The following is a 20,474-nucleotide window of genomic DNA, read 5'->3' as shown; positions in this document are numbered from 1 at the left end:
GCAAATTAATTATTCGACCTTCTTCTGGTAGAGAAAAGCAATTCACTCAGTGGGTACATGTTCATGCTGCATCTATCATTAAGACTGAAAAGCCCCAGGTCAATCCAGACACATAATTCTGACCACAGCAAGGAAAACGTTTCCTGAAAACCAAGTGTTGTTTACACCTCTGCTGGATCACAAGGCACAAAGATGTAACTAATACAAATGTTCAGCACAAAAAAATATATAGTTCAAATTTTTCAAAGAAAGTCTTCATGTGTCCTACCTGAACAGCAGCATCAGAGCACCAGAGAAGGACTTAAAGTTGTTGTGCTGGGTAATGTGAGTCTTATCGCTCAGCTTAATGTTCCCAAACACCTGATCCAACACAGAAAAACAAACACAAGACAAACAGATATAGAAAGGGAAGTAGAGCATGAAAAATTTCTCCACCTAAATATAAAATGTAGCAAGTATCACATCCTCTCCAGAGAGAAGGTAAATGTTTTCATCTTTCCTCACCTGCATTCCAATGATGGCGTAGATGAAGAAGAGCATGGCGATGAGCAGGCAGACGTAGGGCAAAGCTTTAAAGGATTGGACAAAGGTCCATAGAAGGATCCGGATGGTGTAACCCTGTCTCAGCAGTTTGATGAGACGAGCTGCTCGGAAGAGCTTCAGGAAGCTCATGTTGAACGTATCAACAAACTGGAAACAGGTGAGGGGGAGAGAAACATATTGTTGGTTATATTTTAGAAGGTATCAGGTTCAGTGGCGGATGCTGCTCAGTCAAGGAGGGGAAGCTCATTTTTTTCTGGCCTACATCATAAATTTGTTTATTTATTTAAACGTAAATTCTACTATCCGTTCCTTTTCAAGTAAATGATCTGTGGCCCTGTCGTACCAACCAGGCGTTTTTTCCAGGGATTTTACCAGTGTTCTCTCAACGCTCTTTGTTTTTAAGAAAGGTAAACTCACTGGGGATCGATAAAGCCTCCGGATCAGTCCAGAACAACTGACTGTAAAACTCAGAAGATGCTCCGGTGGAGGGTTATACTTCAAGATTGCTGACTGGCTCATTTCACTGTCAATCAAAAAGGCATTCAGCCTCAGACATATCATCCAATCATCATGCAGAAGCCCAGCGTCCAAGCCAGCCCACTGCCTCATAGACCCCCAGAGACGCTGAGCGTCCGCTGGGTGGGACAATGCCCAGCGTTTATCCAATGACCGTCCAGTTTCCACAGTGAAACAACCCACTCTATGCTTCCCTACTGAAGTCAGAAGACGCCCAACGTCCGACTGTGTTAAAGCTCTGAGACGTCGTGGGGATGAATGAGAAGGAGGTGGAGCCAGTTACCTGTGATAGGTAGCTGATTATGAAAAAAAGATGAGGGAATTCTAGTGCATATTTTGTCGATGAAATGTACACACAGCAGCACATATCACCACGTTTTTGGGGACATTTTAGGGTAAGCTGAGCTTCCCTTGCAGTCTTAGAGCAATCGTCACTGATCAGGTTCACTTTAAACAGGTTTTTGATGCTTGAATCAAAGCTCACACAGACGTGCAGCATTCAAAAGCTTCTTATTACCTGTAAATCCACAATAATCTCTGTGATGCTCCCCAAAACAGTGATGAAGTCAAATATGTTCCACGTGTCTCGAAAGTAGTTCTGCAGAGAGAAAAAGATGCTTCAGGAAACTTTTGAAGAGGAGATTTGATTAACGTACAGGCTGCTTCCTCTCACCAGGAATCCAAAGGCCATGATCTTGAGGACACACTCGACAGAGAAAAGAACAGTGAACGCTGTGTTCAGGTGCTTCAGTACAGCTTCATATGCTGGCGGGGCAGAGTAGTACTGGAAACAAAAGCAGCAGGGGTTAACAGAAATGTGCAGTGTGAGTAATATATAAAAAAAAGGTCATGGCAGTGTTTGACACCAGTCTGATATGAGTGTGAACTTCAGCCTGCTCCCTGCAGATCTACAGGTTGATGGAAGATTCCTCCAGACCCATAAATAGTCCTCCAGTCTCTGCACCTTTCATCCATGGCACTATAAAAGGAGTCATTCCTCTGGGGGCGGCAGCCACAGTTAATGAGGTCATGCTAAATAGCAGCCTCTGGACATTATAGATCAATATTTAATACAGGCTGAGTCACCCCGCGCCTTTCTGTCTGAACAACCTGTGCAGCCTTAGAAAAGGCCAATATGAGAAATAAATAATGATGAGAGGGCTTCAACTTAAAACATCAGCAGATCGAAATAAAAATATCACAGTGTGAAGCGGTGCCTGAACAGATACATCAGTTAATGCATCTCTTTCTAGCTTGGAGTGACATTTCTTTGTTTACTGTGCAGAGAAGCAAAACTAGGTGTGTTTATATACTGACAAAGAAATGATCGTGGCAGGCAGCTACTCTTTCATTTTTAGAGCAAAGATTAAAAAAAAAACCCAGCACACTAGTTGCTCTCCCTTATTCTGATCCTACTTGGTTAAGTGAAGTGTATATCTCCATCTTCCTCACCTTCATCATCAGTACAATGGTGTTAAGAGCAATCATGGCCAGGACCGTATATTCAAAAGAGGGCGACACCACAAAATGCCACAATCGGTACTGGAACGTGTGTCGGTTTTGTGGCATGTAGCGGGTCAGGGGTTTGGCACTGATGGCGAAGTCAATGCACGCTCTCTGAAACAAAAATAAGAAAAAAAAGAAGAGAAGGAAAAGAGTGAAGAGGGGACAAAACTGTCTTACTGTCCAACTGCTTTATGGATAGTTGTTTGTTATATTCATGTTGGCTCCAAGCTTAAATATGTGTTTTTACTATATGTTTATGGATTCAAAAACAATCTGTGCAACTGGAGACAGTACGAGTGTATTTTATCTTTGTGAGTTTCACAGACTACACAGTAAACATGTTTTTCACATCAAGTAATGACAGAGTGGAAGGGGACAAATGGTAAAGATGTGCCCAATTTGAGAGGAAAGAAATCAAGAAAATCTTAAATAAAAAAAGATAACAGGAGAAACAGAGAAGCACTGTTTTAGAGGATTCTTTGATTGTGAATAGATTATACCAACACCGACTTTCAGTAGATAAAACTTGTAGAATAGAGACCCTGACTCCTTTCACCTCGTTCTTTTCCAGGCTGCACTCCTCCATCATCTTATCCCCTTGCTCCTGGAAGGTGATGATGATGAGAGCCACAAAGATGTTGACGAAGAAGAAAGGGAAGACGACAAAGTAGATGACGTAGAAGATAGACATCTCCATCCTGTTGCCATGGCTTGGACCTCTGTCCTCCTCCGTCACGTCTACTGAGTGCTGCAGAACCCTAGAGGAGCAGAGATACGTCACTAATACTGAGGCTGACGATATTACAGATTGTGTCCCCGCTGAAAATCATTGATGAAGACTCTTGGATACTTGGTGGATGAACAAACCTATGTGTGCAGGAGACTTTTCTTTTTGCAAGGATTAAAACAATCTTATTACTTGTTAAAGCATCTATTAGTTTTGGCAGTAATTGTTCTCAGACGAGAATAAAATACCAGTTTACAGTCGGTAAGGGGAAGTTGTTTTTGATCCATGTCCACATTAGTCAGGGTTGGCACTGAACTGAACCAGATGCACTGTCATTAAATGTTAGTTCAACCTTATTACTGAATAAATGAACAGTTAAATCTTTATTCATTCAAACATTTGTATCATTTTTCCTTCTTTAATCGTCATATTTGACTTTTACTGAAGAACAATCCATTTGTTAAAAGGTTAAACTGCTCGTAAAAGAAAATTACAGTAAAGAATTAAAAATGATGGGAGCTAAAGCTTGGAGACCAGTTTCTTTGACTCCACTCACTGAGGCCAGCCCTCTCCCGTGGAAACGGTGAAGAGGGTGAGCAGGGCCCAGACAATGTTGTCGTAGTGAAACTCATGTCTCCTCCATTCTCTCCTCTTCATCTCTTTCTTGTCCTTTCCATAATCGATGTAGTAACCCCTGAAGAAAAAATGAAAAAAAAAATAAACAAATAAGGGAAAGGTAACAATAAAGAAGCAAATAGCAGCTTTAACAACACAAAGACTCTGACAGAATCACTGAAACCAGGAGTGTTACCCATTTAACTTTTAACAACTTGAATTAATTTTGAAAAGAAAAGAACGAAACAAATCAAAAAGACTTAAAAAGGAATTCCAGCTTAACAATTTTTCTTATTTGTTTAAGTGAATGAGACAAATTAAAAGGGCAGGAAAAAAAGGATTAAAGAAAAAACAAACTCATCAATGACTGACAATTTAAGAAGGATGGGCAAAAAGGAATGAGTGGAAGGGAGAAAAAGCAAACATTGAGGAGACAGAGGGAAATAATGAAAGAAAAGGAAATAAATTAAAGCAACTTGGAGAAAAATAATGAGGGATAAGAGAGGAAAAAAATAAAAATTGAAGGAAGACTAGAAAAAAGAAAGAACAGGGACAAAAGAAAAAAAAGGAAAACTTAGGGTGAAATCTGGAAAAAAGGAAAATATAACAGGAAGTAGGAAAAAGTTTAGAATGAGACAAAGAGAAAGCTTTGAAAATGAACAACTGACAAAAAAAGTGCAGAAAACAAAAAAAGGGAGAGTTACTGGCAGTCCTTCTCGGTTGCCTTGGAGCTGTCAGTGCAGTAGAAAAACTTCCCCTTGAAGAGCTGCACAGCAATGACAGCAAAGATGAACATGAAGAGCTTGTAGACGATCAGGATGTTAAAGACGTTTTTCAGGGACGTCACCACACAGTCAAACACAGCCTGGAGGAAACACACACCAGAGGGGCACTCAGTCAAAAAGGTCTGACACATCTTGGTGCTTATTTTTCTCTGCAAATGTAAAATTTTTTGCCATCCTCAATCGTACATAACATTTTTCACTTTACTTCTCCGTCACTGTTGTGCAGTGGAAGGAGGTCGAGATGAATTGATCATCTTTCTACTCTTCAGTCAAAAGAAATATGAGGTTGTACAGCTACACTTACCCTCACAATCCTTTTTATTTTAACAAGCATAATGATGGCTCTTAAGCCCCTCTCACAGTGAGTAGAACAAACAGATTGTACAAACAGAAAGCAAAAAAATAACCTTAAAACGGGATGTTGATGTGGTTTGATGCAATCAAATGATGGCCACCTGTTAACACTCAGGCAGTCCTCCAGCTGCTTCTCAGACTGACTTAATCCCTCCATTAACCCTTGCATCTACTCTCTTATTGCTTATTCTCCCAACGACTCCCCTCTGCCTCCTCTGAAGTTTCCAGCTTCATATGTCTCAGTCTCAATATTTTAAAATATCCCATCTCTCCTCCTCCTCCTCCTTTTTCTTTTATTGCTTTCTCCCTGTAGGCAGACTATGCTTTAGGTTTTAGGATCCCAGCCTTGACAACATGTCTTCATGCCCTGGTGCTTTCAGTTTGTCACCTCACGGCTCATCGCCTCATTGGTCTGCTCGCTCTGTCTCTGCTCAGATCTGAGACAGCCAGCTCTGAATGAATAAAGAGGAGTGAACTTGAAGCTGTGTTGTGTGTTTTTATCACTGTTTAGTGACTGTTTACCTTGTTTAAATTGTTTAATTTTGTCATAATCGAGGTAAGATATTGATAGAATTAAACATATAAGAATGAATCCAAAGAATTTCTGACCTTGAGTTTAGGAAGTCTCTTGATGGTCTTCAGAGGTCTGAGGACACGAAGAACCCTCAGAGATTTGATGGTCTTAATGTCTCGCCCTTTGTTATTTCTATTGAGGAAAAAAAAGTGAATGAGTGAGTATGGGACATTCTTTTGGGACACACTTGGGTTTGTTTTACTAATTTTTTTTTATTTTGTTAAATGTTTCTCAGAGAAGACTTCTAAGTTTTGTTACCCCATCACATTTCTGATGGTTGGTCCCGTTGAGGCATCATTCACAGATGAAGCAAGCAGCAGAGAGGGGGGAAAAACAGTTTAACTTAGTGTCACAAAATAAAAGCTTATTCACATCACATTACAGATATGCGTCAGTTTATGTTAATGAGTCAAGGACACGTTACTAACGAGAGGGCAAAGGCCACCAGAGCTCCCACCACGACGATGAAGTCCAGGATGTTCCACAGGTCTCTGAAGTAGGAGCCGTCATGAAGGATCAGCCCCTGATCGATCATCTGATGGAAGAAAAAACACCCGTTAGTTCAAAAAATGTCTCATAAATGTCAGAGTGTTTAAAAATTACTAAATCATTCAACAAACTGAACTAAACTTTCATCTATTACATCTCATGTGATAAGTTTTTGCTGGTTTTTGAAATGGACAGCAGTTAATACAGTTAACAAATCATTTCCTTTTGTGTCTTTTTAATGTTTCTAGCTGCAGTGGTGGGGTAGGTGTCCGATAAATTAACTGACAGCAGTCTTTCTTTACTTTTTCCAAAATAAAAAATCTCAATAAGTGGCCTTCTTGGCTGTTAAAAGACAGCAAAGCTCATTTTTTCAATAGTATCCAGCTGCGTCCCTGCAGGCCCCAGTCTCACGGGCGCTGTTTTCTAGCAACAGCGCCACCCAGTGAATTGGAGTTATATTTCAGCTCACGGTGGTGACTCTTAAAATCGAACCCATTGGTGATGTCTGCGGCGTAATTGGCCAATATTTATGCAATAATAGTTTGCAAAAAAGTCTGTTAACTCATAAAAACACATATTTAAAACAAACCTTTTTTTAAGCAGGGTAATTAACCGATATTTACGCAATAATCATTGGCAAAAAAAAGTCTGTAAACTCATAATGACACATATTAAAAACAAACAATTGAAAAAAAAATATCTTAACATGCACACATTAACTTAGACATTTCTATGTAGGTCTAGGGTTGCTCATCAAGCTCAGAAACTCTGTTCTCAATAAAAAAAAATTATTCCCCCCTCACCTGCCACCCACCAACCGACCAAACTCCCTCTCCATACATTAACAGACACTTGATTAAAAAAAGTACATTTAACTTAATCTCACAGAATCATGTTGGTGTCGTTACGTTTTGCAAGGATTAGGCTAAATAAGTTATGATAGTGTAATCAATTAACATTAGTTTAACAGAATCATCATTGCTTAACATTAACATTGCTCAACATTGTTCATTTTATACATGTTTTGATGTAAAATTATCCAACGTTTACATAATTTTGAAACAAATAAAATGAGACTGCAGCCATGAGACTGCGGCCTGCAAAGCTGCAGCTGGACCCTTCTTCATTTTTCTAAGATTGTAGGTATGAAAATGTTCACCAGGGGGCACCAAAATCAACACCTACTTTCGCCCCTCAAAGGAGCTTTATATGAGTCACAACCAAAAACAGCAGGAAGTAGTGAAGCAGATCAAACTACTCTTGAAAATAAAACCTGTTAGCAGTTGCCTGAAGCAGGTATAGCCTCTGCAGGAAACAACCAGTATACGCCTAAATGAAGTTATCATGGGCAAGACTTTATGTTCCCTGTTTGTTCCCTGGCTGATGCAAACAGGAGCATGAGGATAAAGATGGAGTTTGGAGATGAAGGCATAATAGACTAAGTTAAAAAAAAAAAAAAAAAGGTTGGATTAGCTGATGAGTGAAAACTGCAGTTAAATGAGAGCTTGTATTTGTCCAATGCGTTTTGTTTCCCTGGATGCAACCAAACATACAGAGTTGGTCGCAGCTCTGATAGTATGGACAAGAAAAGCTTACCATGAGGCATCCAATAACAGTATTTGTTAAGCTGCTACAGCTTCTGCTTTTGCTGATAAATGTTTAAAGCAATGTGAACACTGGCAGAAAAATTCACAATTTACCACAATTTCTTGCACTTCGTCACTACACAGTTGCATATTATTTCACCACCTCACCTTAATGACCATTTCAAATGTGAAGACTCCAGTGAAAACATAATCAAAGTACCGCAGAACCTGCAACAAGTGAGAGACAGAAAAAACAGTCAAAAGATAATCTCACAATCATGCACATCCTGCATTTAACCACGCACCAAGTGTTCTCCACAAAAAGTCACATGAAAGTCGACTTGTTGCATGGTAACAGGGGCTACAGGCTTTCCTACTTCACAGAATCTTGTATGAGACACAGTTTAGTTGTCTTTCAGTTGAATATCATCGAAGCAGCTTTCTTTGTGAATAAGACCTTGAGAAAAAGCAAATAGCACAGAAAAACGGCATGCAGTTTTTGGCTGGAATCCATCTCATTCCTGAGTGTACAGATATGATATTTTCAGGTCAGCCAAGGCTGCAATTGTTGTCATGATGACTGGAAAGTTTGAGCATGACATCCCTAATAAAAAATACTGATGTTTATGTAATGAAGAATACCTGCACAGCGATAGGCTGTCTTTGCAACAGGTCCATGCATAATAACTCATTAAAATGCATGCAAACAGAACAAAGGTGATATTTTTCTGCAGTGCATTTCGTAATGCATTTAAAAGTCCCATGTTATGCAAAAATGACTTTATTAAGTCTTTTAGTGAAATTTGTGGGTCTTTGGCTTTCCTCCCAGCCCACAAAACGTGATATTTAATGACAAAACCTGTACTTAGTAGTGCTTGTGAATGTAAAATCCTGACCTAAAACGAGCTATTTGGATTTTGGGGATTTGCTGACATCAGCGATTCCCTTTATTGACCAATCAGGAGCAAAACTGACCTGATTGGTCCGCCGGAGCAGATACCCCCAAACCCCCTTCCATGCCCTCTGCGCTGTTGCTCCAGCAGCCATCACTGCTCTGTTTTTGGCTGTAAACAGCCACATAGTTCCATGCTCAAGCTTCCCATCCCCAGAAGAAGACAAGTCTAAGTGGCTAGAGTTCATTTATCAAGGAAATGTGTCAGCTACACTCAGTAAAACTGTGCATGTGTGTGCTAGTCACTTCACGGACAACTGCTTTTCCAACTTTGGACAGTACAACAGAGGGCTAGCGAATAGACTGGTCCTGAATCCAGGCGCATTACCAACCATCCGCCAACAAACCTGGGACCCTGGAAATGTGAGTATTTTAAATGCTGTGTGCTGTGGAGCAGATGTAAGAGCTTTTCCTCAGTGTCCCCCCTGTCTCTGTGTTAGCTTCAGGATGCTAACTTTAGCTGCGGTTAGCTTGTTGTTTTAACCTGTAATGTTACAGTAAACGAGCTTCGCTGTTTTCTAGGGGCTATGATGCTAATGCTGCTGTGCTTGATTTATTGGCTTTTTAGACCAAAACATGTTACTACCACTTCATGAAGACATTAATGATCTATATTAAACTGCAGAAAAGGAGCAGAATATGGGATCTTTAACTATTTGTGGATGCAAAGTGAATTAGATTGTATCTTTTTGTCTCATTGTTTAGCAAGCGAGAGGAAAAGCTAATCCTTTTCATGAATCAAGCCCAGTGTATTTAGCTTAATCCTTTTAACAACCATGCTGTGCGTGTCTCCGACTTCATTTTCCCCACCATCAGGAGTTTAACTGCCCCCCATCAAGTCACATCAGCAGCATTATGCAAAACAATTAAAGGAACTGCTTGTTAGTAATGTTTTCTTTTATCTCATGGAGTTGTTGCTGCTTAGTGAAGATGAAGGGATCTATTAGACCCATGGTGCAGATAAAGAGTGATGGAAATTGTATCTTTGGAGATGTGATTCAGCAGGAATAGCTCTAATAAAGACATTTATTTTACACCGCAGTTGTCAGAGAGATGATGTGTAAGTGAGGGTGAAACCTTATTCCAGTCAGAGGAGGTGGCAACAGGGTCCTCGGCAGCCAGTGCTATACTGCTTGCAGCTATGACCAGCAGGATGGACATTTCAAAGTACCTGAGGTTGACCACGTAGTGACACGCTCGACGCACCCTGAGGGAGAGCAGATGGTGAGTTGAAGATGTGAGGCCGAGGCCAAAAACTACATCAATGGAGAGTGATCAGCTCAAAATCTACTGGCCGCGGGGTTCGGTTAAATAATTGCCAAGAAACTAAAAGTTTAAATTCTGAATGGATTAGCAGTGGCAGTTTTTCCCAAAGTACTTGTCCCACATTGTAAAGAAAAGCACCTCATTGTCCCTGTTTTCATGTGAGAGGGGAGAGTGATAGCAACTCACGGGTTGTCAGGTTTAAAGATGAACATGCTGTCTGGTGTCACAGTGTTAACAGGCTTTGTCTCATCTTCTTCCTCCTTCTCTGATTTGCGGGTGTCAGAATCTTTGTTGTTTACTGAAGGTCAGGAGGAACAGAGAAGGGAATAAGGAGAGGTTTCAGAAAAAGAAGAGTAGATGGAGGCCTCACAAAGAAGCTACACAACCTGCAAGCTTATTTTCTCAAAAGCGAGTCTCATTGTAAAAATAACAGCTGAAAATACATGGAGGCCGGGAGTGGTGAGACGAATCAGAGAAATATGGGGGCTAACCTAAAGATGACATGAGTCACTGAATCTGAAAATGTCTGAACTGTGGAGGCAACGATTTACCCAAAGTGCAGTAGATATAGTGTGAAACACGAATGTGGAACTGCATGACCTATTTTCCCATCCATGATTTATTCAGAAAATAATTGGCTTATTGATCTGAAACAGGCTAAATTCACAAATTAGCCACACTTTCTATGATTTTGGAACCAGACGTAGGAGGGATCGGCTGAGGATTAACTGCGAGCCACAAACCCACAGTAGTTTTACCTGTGATTGTAGAGAGCTCGAGAGAGGACTGAACATTGGGCATGTCAATAATGACACTGGAGCTGAGCTGAGACTTCTCGTGCTTGGTCTCTTCCTCGTCCTTGCTGCTCTCAGGGATGGGTGGTGAAGACACATCGGATGGTTCAGGGGGCTCTTCCTTGGTCTGAGGACACTGTTCATCTGTGTGGGTCTGATTTTCTAGAGGGTCAGTGTCTCCTCCTTCACTCTTTTCACCCTGGCTGAAAATACAGAGATGAGGATCTTTAACAGTAATATACTTACATTAAAGATGGAACTGATGGGTGTGAATCTGTAGAGCTGAAGCTAAAATAACAAAAAACAACAAAACATGTCGACTCATACTACTCTCCACATTACATTTTAAAATGTCTGCAGACTGTGATGTGAACCGCTCCTGAAGTGACTTGCATGCTCAGGTGAACATTTATGACATCACGCACAGTATTGTGTATAGAATTGAAAATTGCCTCAGAGGCTTGTTTTCTAAAGTGTAGCTGCATATTTGGGCTCACTTTGCTGCCTGTATGATCCCTGCCTGATTCTCTTCCAGCTCTCCACAACTAGAAACACGAACGCGAACACATACTTCAGTCTCTATTTCTTTTCTCCCCAAGTACTTATGTGCACTCCCCCATCGTTCAAGTGTGAGTGTTGCTGCTCAGTCACAGCATTCAGGCGCTCAGGTTACTAATTAGCTCTAAAGCTTCATATCCCTCCACTCCATCACTGCTGTCTCCTGTGTTTGTGTTCATTGAGCATGACTTCTGCGTCTGTTTTTTTTCTGGGGCGCAGAATTGTGTCATGCTTTGCTCCAGAATGACATGAGAGTTGAGAGAACCTGGCCATTCAGACCACGGTTGTCTTAAAAAAGAAACAAAAACAAAAAAAACTGATACGCATCAGTTCCACATTTAAAAGTAGCGTGAATCCGATTAAAAAATGTCAGATTCAATGTAACTTGTGCTCTTCAGACGCAGAAATGGGTCACATCTGAGTGCAAAAATCAGATTCAGGTCACTTTTAATTGTAGCGTGAACAAAGCCAAAATGGCTTTTTGTTGGCAATTACTCAAAGATATCGTCCATTAGTTGTTAAAATCCAATTAAGTTATTTCAATACATTCTAAATGAACAAATAAACAAAAAAAAATAGAATACTAAATAAAATACTAAATAAAATAATAAATAAATAAATAAATAGAATTATTAAAACATAAACAAAATACTAAATAAATAATAATAATAATAAAAAATCTGGGCTGTGTAACTGGAGCAAGAAGCCCCAGAAACATCTAAAAGAGAGCTGTTACCAACCTAAGAAAAATGAAAACGGGACCATAGAAACATAGATGCCATCAAAGACTGTATTTACTGTTAGACTGCAAATCACCTTCTATACTTAGCCAAATAAGTATAAGTCTGAAAAAATGTCAAGAAAACTCCAGCCTCCCACAGAAGAACAGCCTCGGTGCCGTTTCCAACAATACTAAGGCAAGAGCCAGAAATCAAGGAGTGGCGCTCGATTCACACTTTAAACTTAACACTCACTAAAGCTGAACAGCCATGTTTCAGACACATGCACACCACTCCAAAAATAAAACTGAAACATCCTCCATCAGGCCAAAAAATAAATGGACTCAACTCGTGTAACCCACTCCTCTCTGGTATAAATCAAAAAACACTCTCACACCTGTGGCTGGTCCAGAATGCAGCAGATAAGCTTCTTACTGCTTTTAACAGGCACTATCACATCAATCTGATCTGTGCTGAAGCACTGGATCCCTACTGGTTTAGGAACCAAATGTCCCGATCATTATAGCTTAAGCTCCAAATTATTTATCAGCTGTTGATGCTTAGCATCCCTTGGTCTGTCTTACCTGCTCCCTTCAGGTTTAGACTCCTCTTCCTCCTTTTTGTTCCCCGAATCCTTCTCCTCTTCTTTCCCTGGATTTCTCCTCCTCTCTATGTCGAGTGGCAGACTTGCTAAGTGGCTTCCATTCCCAGGTGAAGACCCCTGACTCCTGGAACCACTCTGATGGTCACAGTGATGCCTCCTGCCTCTGATCCCACCATGACCTCCCATCTCAGGAGTCAGTGTGTTGAGGTTATCTGGTGGTCTGAACTTTTTCACAGCTCTGTGCTGGCGCTGGCCGTTCAATCTAGGGCTCCTGCGCTCGCTGAGTGTATTGTGACTCTTGTTTACATCCAGTTTCCCGCTCTCTTGGGTTGGGTCTGAAAAAGTCTTGGATACAGAAACATCTGGACGGGAAATATTTGTAGGGTCCAGTGACTCTGGCACCAGCACAGATAACGGTGGTTCAGGTATGTCACCACAGAGAGCAGCATCAACAGACATGGATGAGCCTAATGTTTGACTCTTCACTGGTGAGGGGTCTGTAAGGTGCTTTAAACTCCCAGAGATCGTGTGCTCCATGGCCTTGCGGTGCAGGGACAGAGGACGTCCAGATGTTGGCGGCTTCTCCTTCTCCTCGCTCGGGTTGCTGAACAGGATCTCTCTGCTGGACATCTGGCGGTGCCTCCTCAGCTGACTGGTCCTCTGCTCCCACACGGACATGGTCATCCTTTTTCTCCTCTCCCTCCTGGACATGAAAGAGTTAGAGGGGTTGAGTGGTGGGGGTGGGCGGCCCTCCCTGATGCTGCCCTGACCCTCTTCCAGGGAGCAGGAGTAGGTGGGCCGACTGCGGTGGATGGCTCTTTTTCTGTAAAGGTAGGGCCGCCTCCTCCGGCTTCCCCTGAGGAGATAAAGAAAGAGAGAGCATGTAAGAAAGGAAGACACTTCTCAAACTCAACAAACACTTTTTTTTTTAATAGAGAAACTTATTAAAAGTACATATCAAAACATTTTGTTTTAATTTTAAAACAATTTTCTTTGCATGCCATGTAATCCACAAATTTGATATGAAGAGGTAGCGCTTTAAGTTGGGCTGTTTTATTCCATTAGAGTGTTATACCCAATGGAGATACCAGTCAGCTTGACCCCTTTGCTGAGAAACCAGGGGAGTACAGGCCCAGAGGACTATAGATTAGGATCAGTTGGACTATTTGATTCAGTAAAAACAGAAAAACATCAAACCTTAACACCAATGTTATTGAAGGTATAAGGTAAATCTATCTCTGTGTTTTACTTTACCATCAGAAAGCCACATATGCTTCGCCTACAACATGCTCATCAGCTGTACGGATCTGTTTTATTACCTCCACCAAGGAGGGTATGTTTTCCGTCTATTTGTTTGTCTGTGAACAACATAACTCAAAAAGTTACATCCGGATCTTGATGAAATTTTCAGGAAATGTTCAATAAAGGGATAAGGAAGAAGTGATAAAATTTTGGAGGTGATCTGGATCACCGTCTGGATCCAGGATTTTTTAAAAGGATTCTTTATCATTGTGTGATAGGGCTGTTTTCACCATAAGTGCATATAACTCCATGATAAATGGTCAGATTGCTTTGCAAAACAATACAAGACAAGGTCACCATAATTTCTGACAGATTTACAAGTATGATCCAGATTCTAGCAATATGCTGGATACTAAGATCCAGAATATGAAATATGTTCTGGGTCATCATAATTTTCAACACTGCCAGGTAACAAATTACCTGCAACTAACACCAAATTGTGGCAGACAGTCTGCTGAAAGGGAGTATAACATTAAAGTAGGACTAAAGTGTAGCGTGACAATCACAATATGCTTGGCAGAGGTCTGCGCTCTCTGAGTGCTTTTCTAGTGTTTACTATGTATACATTTAATATACTTACAGAAACTGAGTGATTTTATCAGCTCAATGATCCATACTGTACTGACACAAGAAGCCAATTCAGTGAAATAGAGTTTAGAGAAGCAGAGTGAGACTCAGTGGACCAAGAGAGAGGAAAGACGCTGCTGTGCGAGCTGGAAAGCGGGGCAGGTGTGTGAACTAAGAGCTATGAGTAAGACTTAATGCAGTTCAAGGAGAAGGATAAGCTGAAGTAACACTTTCTCAAGAGAAACTAAGTTACATCTTTCAAACAGGACTGTCTGCAGAGGAAGCGAGCCTAGCCTCTGTGTTTTTTTTCTTCTCCATGAAGGGCAAGAGTGGACCAGCATCTCCTGTGGGTAAAACACTTCAGTCCAAAAAAACCTAAACTGTTTGTTTGTAAGTAGAGTGTTGAAATAGACCCAGAATGCTTCTTTCTAGGTTTCCTCTGTATTACAAAACACATATATGCAATTAAATGTGGTGTACATTAAAAAAAGCACAGCAAAGCACACAGTAGTTGCTTTGGGCTGATGTTCAACGAAGGGAGATTTCATCTCAACATGAAGTGATTCATTGGATCAATGAAGATGTTTTTGGTGATAAACAAACCAAGCCAGGAGTTGTGTGACTTTAATAACTTAAAAGAGTGAAATGCAGAATGAAATCAGTGGAACAGAAAATGTGGAAGTGAATAATGTGGGAGAGTCAGGAGGAAGAGGACTGAGCATGAACAGAATACTTAGCAGGATGAGTGTGAGACAGATACCAGTGTTTAAAAAATCAGACAGGCGTTAGAGACAGAGAGAGATAGACAGAGACAGAGAGAGAGAGCTGAACAGACAGTCTTACTTACTGGAGCGTGGACTCTTGTGTGGTCCGTGTTATCAATGAGCGATTGGTTGAAAACAAGACATTAGTGCTTTTTCTAACAGAGACAAAACATGCCAGGAGACACACAGCAAAAACACTGCCTTTCTAAAACAGCTGTCCTTCAACTCTTACGCCTTATATCAGATTTCTATTTAAGACAGCAATAAACTGCTCATGTCAAGCTGAATGAATACTTTTTAGTGAAAAAAATCAATCTGGAGGTGAAAAGACAGAGTTGACACTTTGGTTTGTTGTGTGTCTCCATTAGAGCCAAGCGAAACATTGACAAACAGGATGATAACAGTGTTAGAAAGAATCAAACAACAGTAATAAAACAGTAAGCACAACATTGATAAAAAGACATCTCAGAGTACACTGACATGTTGGACAGTCTGAGCTGCAGTATGGGTACAGATGGCCTCCATCAGTAACACATGAAAAGAGCGCACACTCAGACACTCTTTATGCAAAACCACCACACCGGGATGGAGCTGTGAACACATCAGCAACCTCAGAGGTTTCATACATTAGCATTCTTCTCTGACATGCTCGTAGCACATAATGTGGCGAATAATTGCACTGATCTTCAAAATATTTGCTCAGTGTATTTGCAGCTTTCAAGAGCTTTTGGAGAAAGATTTCAAGGCTACACAGCGGAAGAAAAACTGTACACACATTCAAAACCCAGCTCATCTTCTGAAAGGCGTTATTTACAGCTCATGAAAAACGTTTTGCTTGTGTGTCGTTTCTGTTTTTCTTCCTTCAATCATGCTCAACCAGATTCATGCATTTAAAAGATGAAATCATAATCAGTCTCCAACATGCTGCACCTTTTTTTTTCCATCAAACAAATGCTGTCATGCAAGTTTCTTTGAGGTCAGCAGGGTCAGGGACCGCCGGGGTTTTATAGCTGACATAAGGAGTTGAGACCAAGGACCCTAAAAGTTCAGAGTGTCCTCTCTGAATATCGATGGTGGCCTGGACGACCCCGTGGTATTCCTGTCTCTTCTATGGGCTCTGACAGGAGCCTGACCCTCAGCTCTTACACACAAACTATCTTTATTCTCCCTCTCTGTTTTTAATTCTAACTGGGCAAGTCTGGGGAAAATGGTGACACCTCCCAGAGAAATAGACACAGAGAGAAGACGGTGCATTAAGTCATGTCATTTCATGTTTTCTTGCTAACCTTCCACATGCCCATGCAACAAACTGCTTCTCTCATCACACAGCGTGCACACAGAGGTGCCCACTCTTGTGCATGCACATGCACGTCCACCACCTACAAAAACAATGAGCAACAACAGTCCCTGAGGGTGTAAAAAACCTAATCAGCAAGTTAGAAACCTGAGCAGAAAACACATGAATCAAATCTTAGATTGCAAACTTAAGAGGATCAATTTTTCCACACATTTCATTAGACTTCTTTCCTCCTTTTCCCTCGCAACAAAATCCTGCCGTAGAAAACAAAAGCACATTACTGCAAAGGACACACCATGTTAATTTGGACACAAGTAACCCTGTCTCCATAACAACAATAGCAGATCCTCCCATCTTGGAGTGGAACCAGTAACCATGGAGACATACATTAGACTCCAATTTGGAGCAAATGACAGCGCTGAGAGCCGGCTAAGGCTGGGTGAACATCTCAGTGAAGATGTACCAAAAACTCTCACAGCGTCAAACGGTGATTGCATCTGCGTGCTCTTAGCGACTTTAAAAATGCACATCTGTGTGATCTTCACTACTGACTGTTAGCCTCTATGAATAACTGCTCTGCAAGCTGTAGTTTCACTAACTATTCTCTTCTCAGTGATAGTCTCAGGGGTTACAGAAAACTGGGGAAGTGTTGGCATTGTGGGTTACTTACACTGCAAAAGGTCAAAACATTTTTTTTCTTATTTCTAGTAAAAAAAAAATCTAATAAGACTTAATAAGTCGATGAAATTGTTTCATTACAAGATATAACAAGCCAAAATGAGAACTAAGCTGGTTTTAATGAGTAAAAACATCTGCCAATGGAGAAATAAAACAGAAAAATGTACTTCCGTTGATTTAAATAATAATCTTTCTTCAAGAATTGTAACTCCTAATACAAAGCATTTTAATAAATGTACTGTCTTGTTTCACGGGGAAATTATTTTCTCATTCCAAGCAAATCAGACCTTATTTTTGTCTTGGTATCTCAAAATAAGACATTTTCCCCAAATTTTTCAGGTAAATGTGGCTTATTTTAGGTCTAATTAGTTAACTTACAAGGAATAAGATTAAAAACACTCGCTGTGTTTTGAGTTTTCTGCAGCAAAATGCTGTGCGATGCTAACAATCTCAATGTAGGGAGGACGAGAGAGACAAGGGGAGGAGAGGAGGAGGTCAGGGAGGGAGGGCGGATTCACACAACACTTACTCTGAAGACATGAAGGAGGACAACGGTCCGACCTCCTTCGCCTTCTGGAGAGCGTGCTTCTGGTTAAAAGCTGCCTCTGCTTCCTCTTCATCCTGAAAGAAAAAGAGTAAAAGTCACTGAAAGCTGTGACAAAACCATTTCTCATGTGATAAGTTTTCTGTCCTTTTTTGTTAGTAGTCGTTGCTACCTTGGTAAGTTCTTGGGCATTGGCGAGGTTATCCACAGCGATGGCCAAGAAGACATTCAGCAGGGTGTCTGGTCACAGCTGAGATAAGGATTGGATCACAGTGCACCCAAGACATCCTGACAGGACTCATTGTTTAAAGACAGACAATAGCACTGCAGTACTGCAGATCCCACAGAAGATCAACAACCAAGCTTTAACCTCTGCAGCTTTAAAATCAGATCTCAGCCTCACACAAAGGGATTTTAACTAGTGCTGTCAGGCGATTAAAAAATTAATCTAATTAATTACAGGATTTGTAATTAATTAATTTAATTAATCGCATTTTAATCTCATATCTGCTTAAGGTCCCAAAATAAAGAATTTTAAGTCCAGGACATTAAAATTACATTAAAAGACCCTAAAAACATTTAAAAATAAGGTGGGAATATATACAATACATTTTTAGGTACCCTGAGGAATAAGGTACACATGAAAAAAGTGTAATGGTTCTATCTTTACAAAATCTACACAGTCCTGCACCTAAGATAAGCTGATTTGATTTTTAGGACGGTTTTTGATTCTGTCACATTTTTACTTGATGTGGACTCAATTTTCTCTGCAATATGAACTTCTTTACTTCTATGAGGTCAGGTGAACCAGGGCTAAAGGCTAAAAACTGTGAGGAACTATGTACAAAACACTTAATTCAAATCTTGGATCAAAGAAAAGTGAAGTATTTTCAGTTTTACATGCTCTGAACACACAAACTGTTGCTCATTGGTGCAGAGCAGCCCCAAGCTGAAACATGACACCAGGAAGATGGAAAGAAATCTTCAAAGAATTCTTTAGATTTAAATTTAGGACATATATCGATAATTCAGGGCTTGTTTAAGAGTTTAGAATTACCTTTTTTTAAAAAAATTGAGCAAGAGCAAACATTGATTTTCTGTAGATTTTCAAAAAGGACGTGTGAATAAACGAGATGTGGACGGCAGTCCCCCACAAATCACTCTTGCTTCCCCCCGGTTTAAAGCATGTTGCTGACGTCATGTGTGATACATTCAGGGACCGTCGGAAATTTGAAAATCTGGCGAGAACACCACTTTTTCCAAGTAGGACAAACGGTTTGTAAATGCCAGACATTTGAGAATAAGTGCGTCTTTGAACGCCCCGAGGGTTTGGGATCCAGATTAATCTGCGTTAATTTTTATAACGCGTTAATTTGCGGTGTAATTAATTAATCTAATTAACATGTTCAAATGACAGCCCTAATTTTAACCTTTTAAAATAAAAGTTAATGCAGCATTTGCAAGGAGAGGAAGTGCGCAAACTTAACCATTCTTGACTGACTTAAAATAATCCATCAACATTACTGTTATAACAACAGAATGACTCAGCCTGACACTCAACCCAAACAGGCACACTCACACCTTTACAGGGAAGGAGGGAGCCTGTTACAAACAGCATCACATTCATCCAGCCTGTGCTTTGTAATAAACTACAAGATGAACGGTGCCAGGTGATGAATCACTCTCTTTCTAGATAGATAGGATAAGATTTGAGGTAATGTTATACGTTAAGTGTCATCAAGAGCATCTGTTTCAAGAAACACAAGCTTGACTTGTAATACGTAAACAGCTATAATATGAAGGATACAGTTTCCAAACAGTGTGAGCACTATGAAGTAAATAGAAGACCACATGCCGGACTTGACTCCTCCTTGAGAGCGAATGCCGTTGTACATCACCTCATTCCAGTCCTCTCCAGTCAAGATCTGAAAAATAAAACCCACAACAACACAGGCTTTAATCTCTGAGCACCAATTGAGCTGAGCTATAAACTGAATATTACCTTTCCTGGACATTGTTATTCCCTGTAATAAATGTGAGTGGAGCAGATAGCAGTAAATTGTCAGGGTTTATTTCCAGACCTGAAAGACAGTCATGATGGCTGCAGGGAAGGTGTCAAAGTTTGTCGGAGTGTAGTCTTCAAAGATAAACCTGTGAGAAAGGGATGACACATACAGTCCTTGGAAAAGCAGAGCCAGGTATAGTTTTTATTTATACTTTTTGGCCAGAGAGAAATCAATTCTCCTCCTCTCTAGATGGAGGATTTTCTCTCTGTATTCTGGAAGCCAGTTCGTGTCTACCTCGGCCAGAATATATATGTAAGTGACAGTTTGTGGGCAACAGCCCTCCGCTCCGGGGAAACCAGGCCACACAAGTGTGTGTGACAAAGTCAGACTCTTAAATTTGGATGTAGCTCACACAGTGTCTCAGTATAATAAAAACAACAGTGAACAGAACCGAGGACAATCTATCCTCACTCCAACTGCTTCTATCCGATAAAGAGGAAATGATCCATGAAGTCTTCTGTAGCCTTGTTTTTATGTTTGTGATCGTGTCTTCACTAGAATTCCAGGATTTGTGCATCAAGCCGAGCGAGAGAGATAAATAACCTGTATCTGCTGCCAGAGTCATTGGATTTCTCGCTCTGCATCGGTGGTTTCTCACTTTCCTGGATCTCATTATGGACTCATATGGAGTGAGGCAGGGGGGTTTTTAAGTGTTAGCATTTTACTCA

General features: G+C 40.6%; 1 protein-coding gene across 1 annotated transcript in view; it reads right to left on the bottom strand.

Annotated features, from left to right (window-relative positions):
* cacna1ea (calcium channel, voltage-dependent, R type, alpha 1E subunit a) overlaps positions 1–20,474 on the bottom strand; it is a 118,515-nt gene that overhangs the window by 12,936 nt on the left and 85,105 nt on the right. Inside the window, exons 18-37 of the mRNA XM_074668013.1 lie at positions 19,822–19,891; positions 19,548–19,665; positions 17,913–17,980; positions 17,726–17,817; positions 12,569–13,444; positions 10,672–10,910; positions 10,100–10,211; positions 9,725–9,854; positions 7,864–7,923; positions 6,049–6,155; positions 5,879–5,890; positions 5,656–5,752; positions 4,612–4,772; positions 3,849–3,986; positions 3,122–3,323; positions 2,512–2,676; positions 1,733–1,843; positions 1,577–1,657; positions 505–690; positions 269–360 (exon numbers count right to left, since the gene is read on the bottom strand). Of these exons, the coding sequence (XP_074524114.1) occupies positions 269–360; positions 505–690; positions 1,577–1,657; positions 1,733–1,843; positions 2,512–2,676; positions 3,122–3,323; positions 3,849–3,986; positions 4,612–4,772; positions 5,656–5,752; positions 5,879–5,890; positions 6,049–6,155; positions 7,864–7,923; positions 9,725–9,854; positions 10,100–10,211; positions 10,672–10,910; positions 12,569–13,444; positions 17,726–17,817; positions 17,913–17,980; positions 19,548–19,665; positions 19,822–19,891 (3,117 nt within the window). The remainder of the gene's footprint in view (positions 1–268; positions 361–504; positions 691–1,576; positions 1,658–1,732; positions 1,844–2,511; positions 2,677–3,121; positions 3,324–3,848; positions 3,987–4,611; positions 4,773–5,655; positions 5,753–5,878; positions 5,891–6,048; positions 6,156–7,863; positions 7,924–9,724; positions 9,855–10,099; positions 10,212–10,671; positions 10,911–12,568; positions 13,445–17,725; positions 17,818–17,912; positions 17,981–19,547; positions 19,666–19,821; positions 19,892–20,474) is intronic.

The sequence above is a fragment of the Halichoeres trimaculatus genome, unplaced genomic scaffold (genome assembly GCF_033239565.1).
Source record: "Halichoeres trimaculatus isolate MK-OKI-2021-1 unplaced genomic scaffold, fHalTri1.1 fHalTri1_scaffold_4, whole genome shotgun sequence".
NCBI classification, from domain to species: domain Eukaryota; kingdom Metazoa; phylum Chordata; class Actinopteri; order Labriformes; family Labridae; genus Halichoeres; species Halichoeres trimaculatus.
This window is presented reverse-complemented; position numbering and strand designations above follow the sequence as displayed.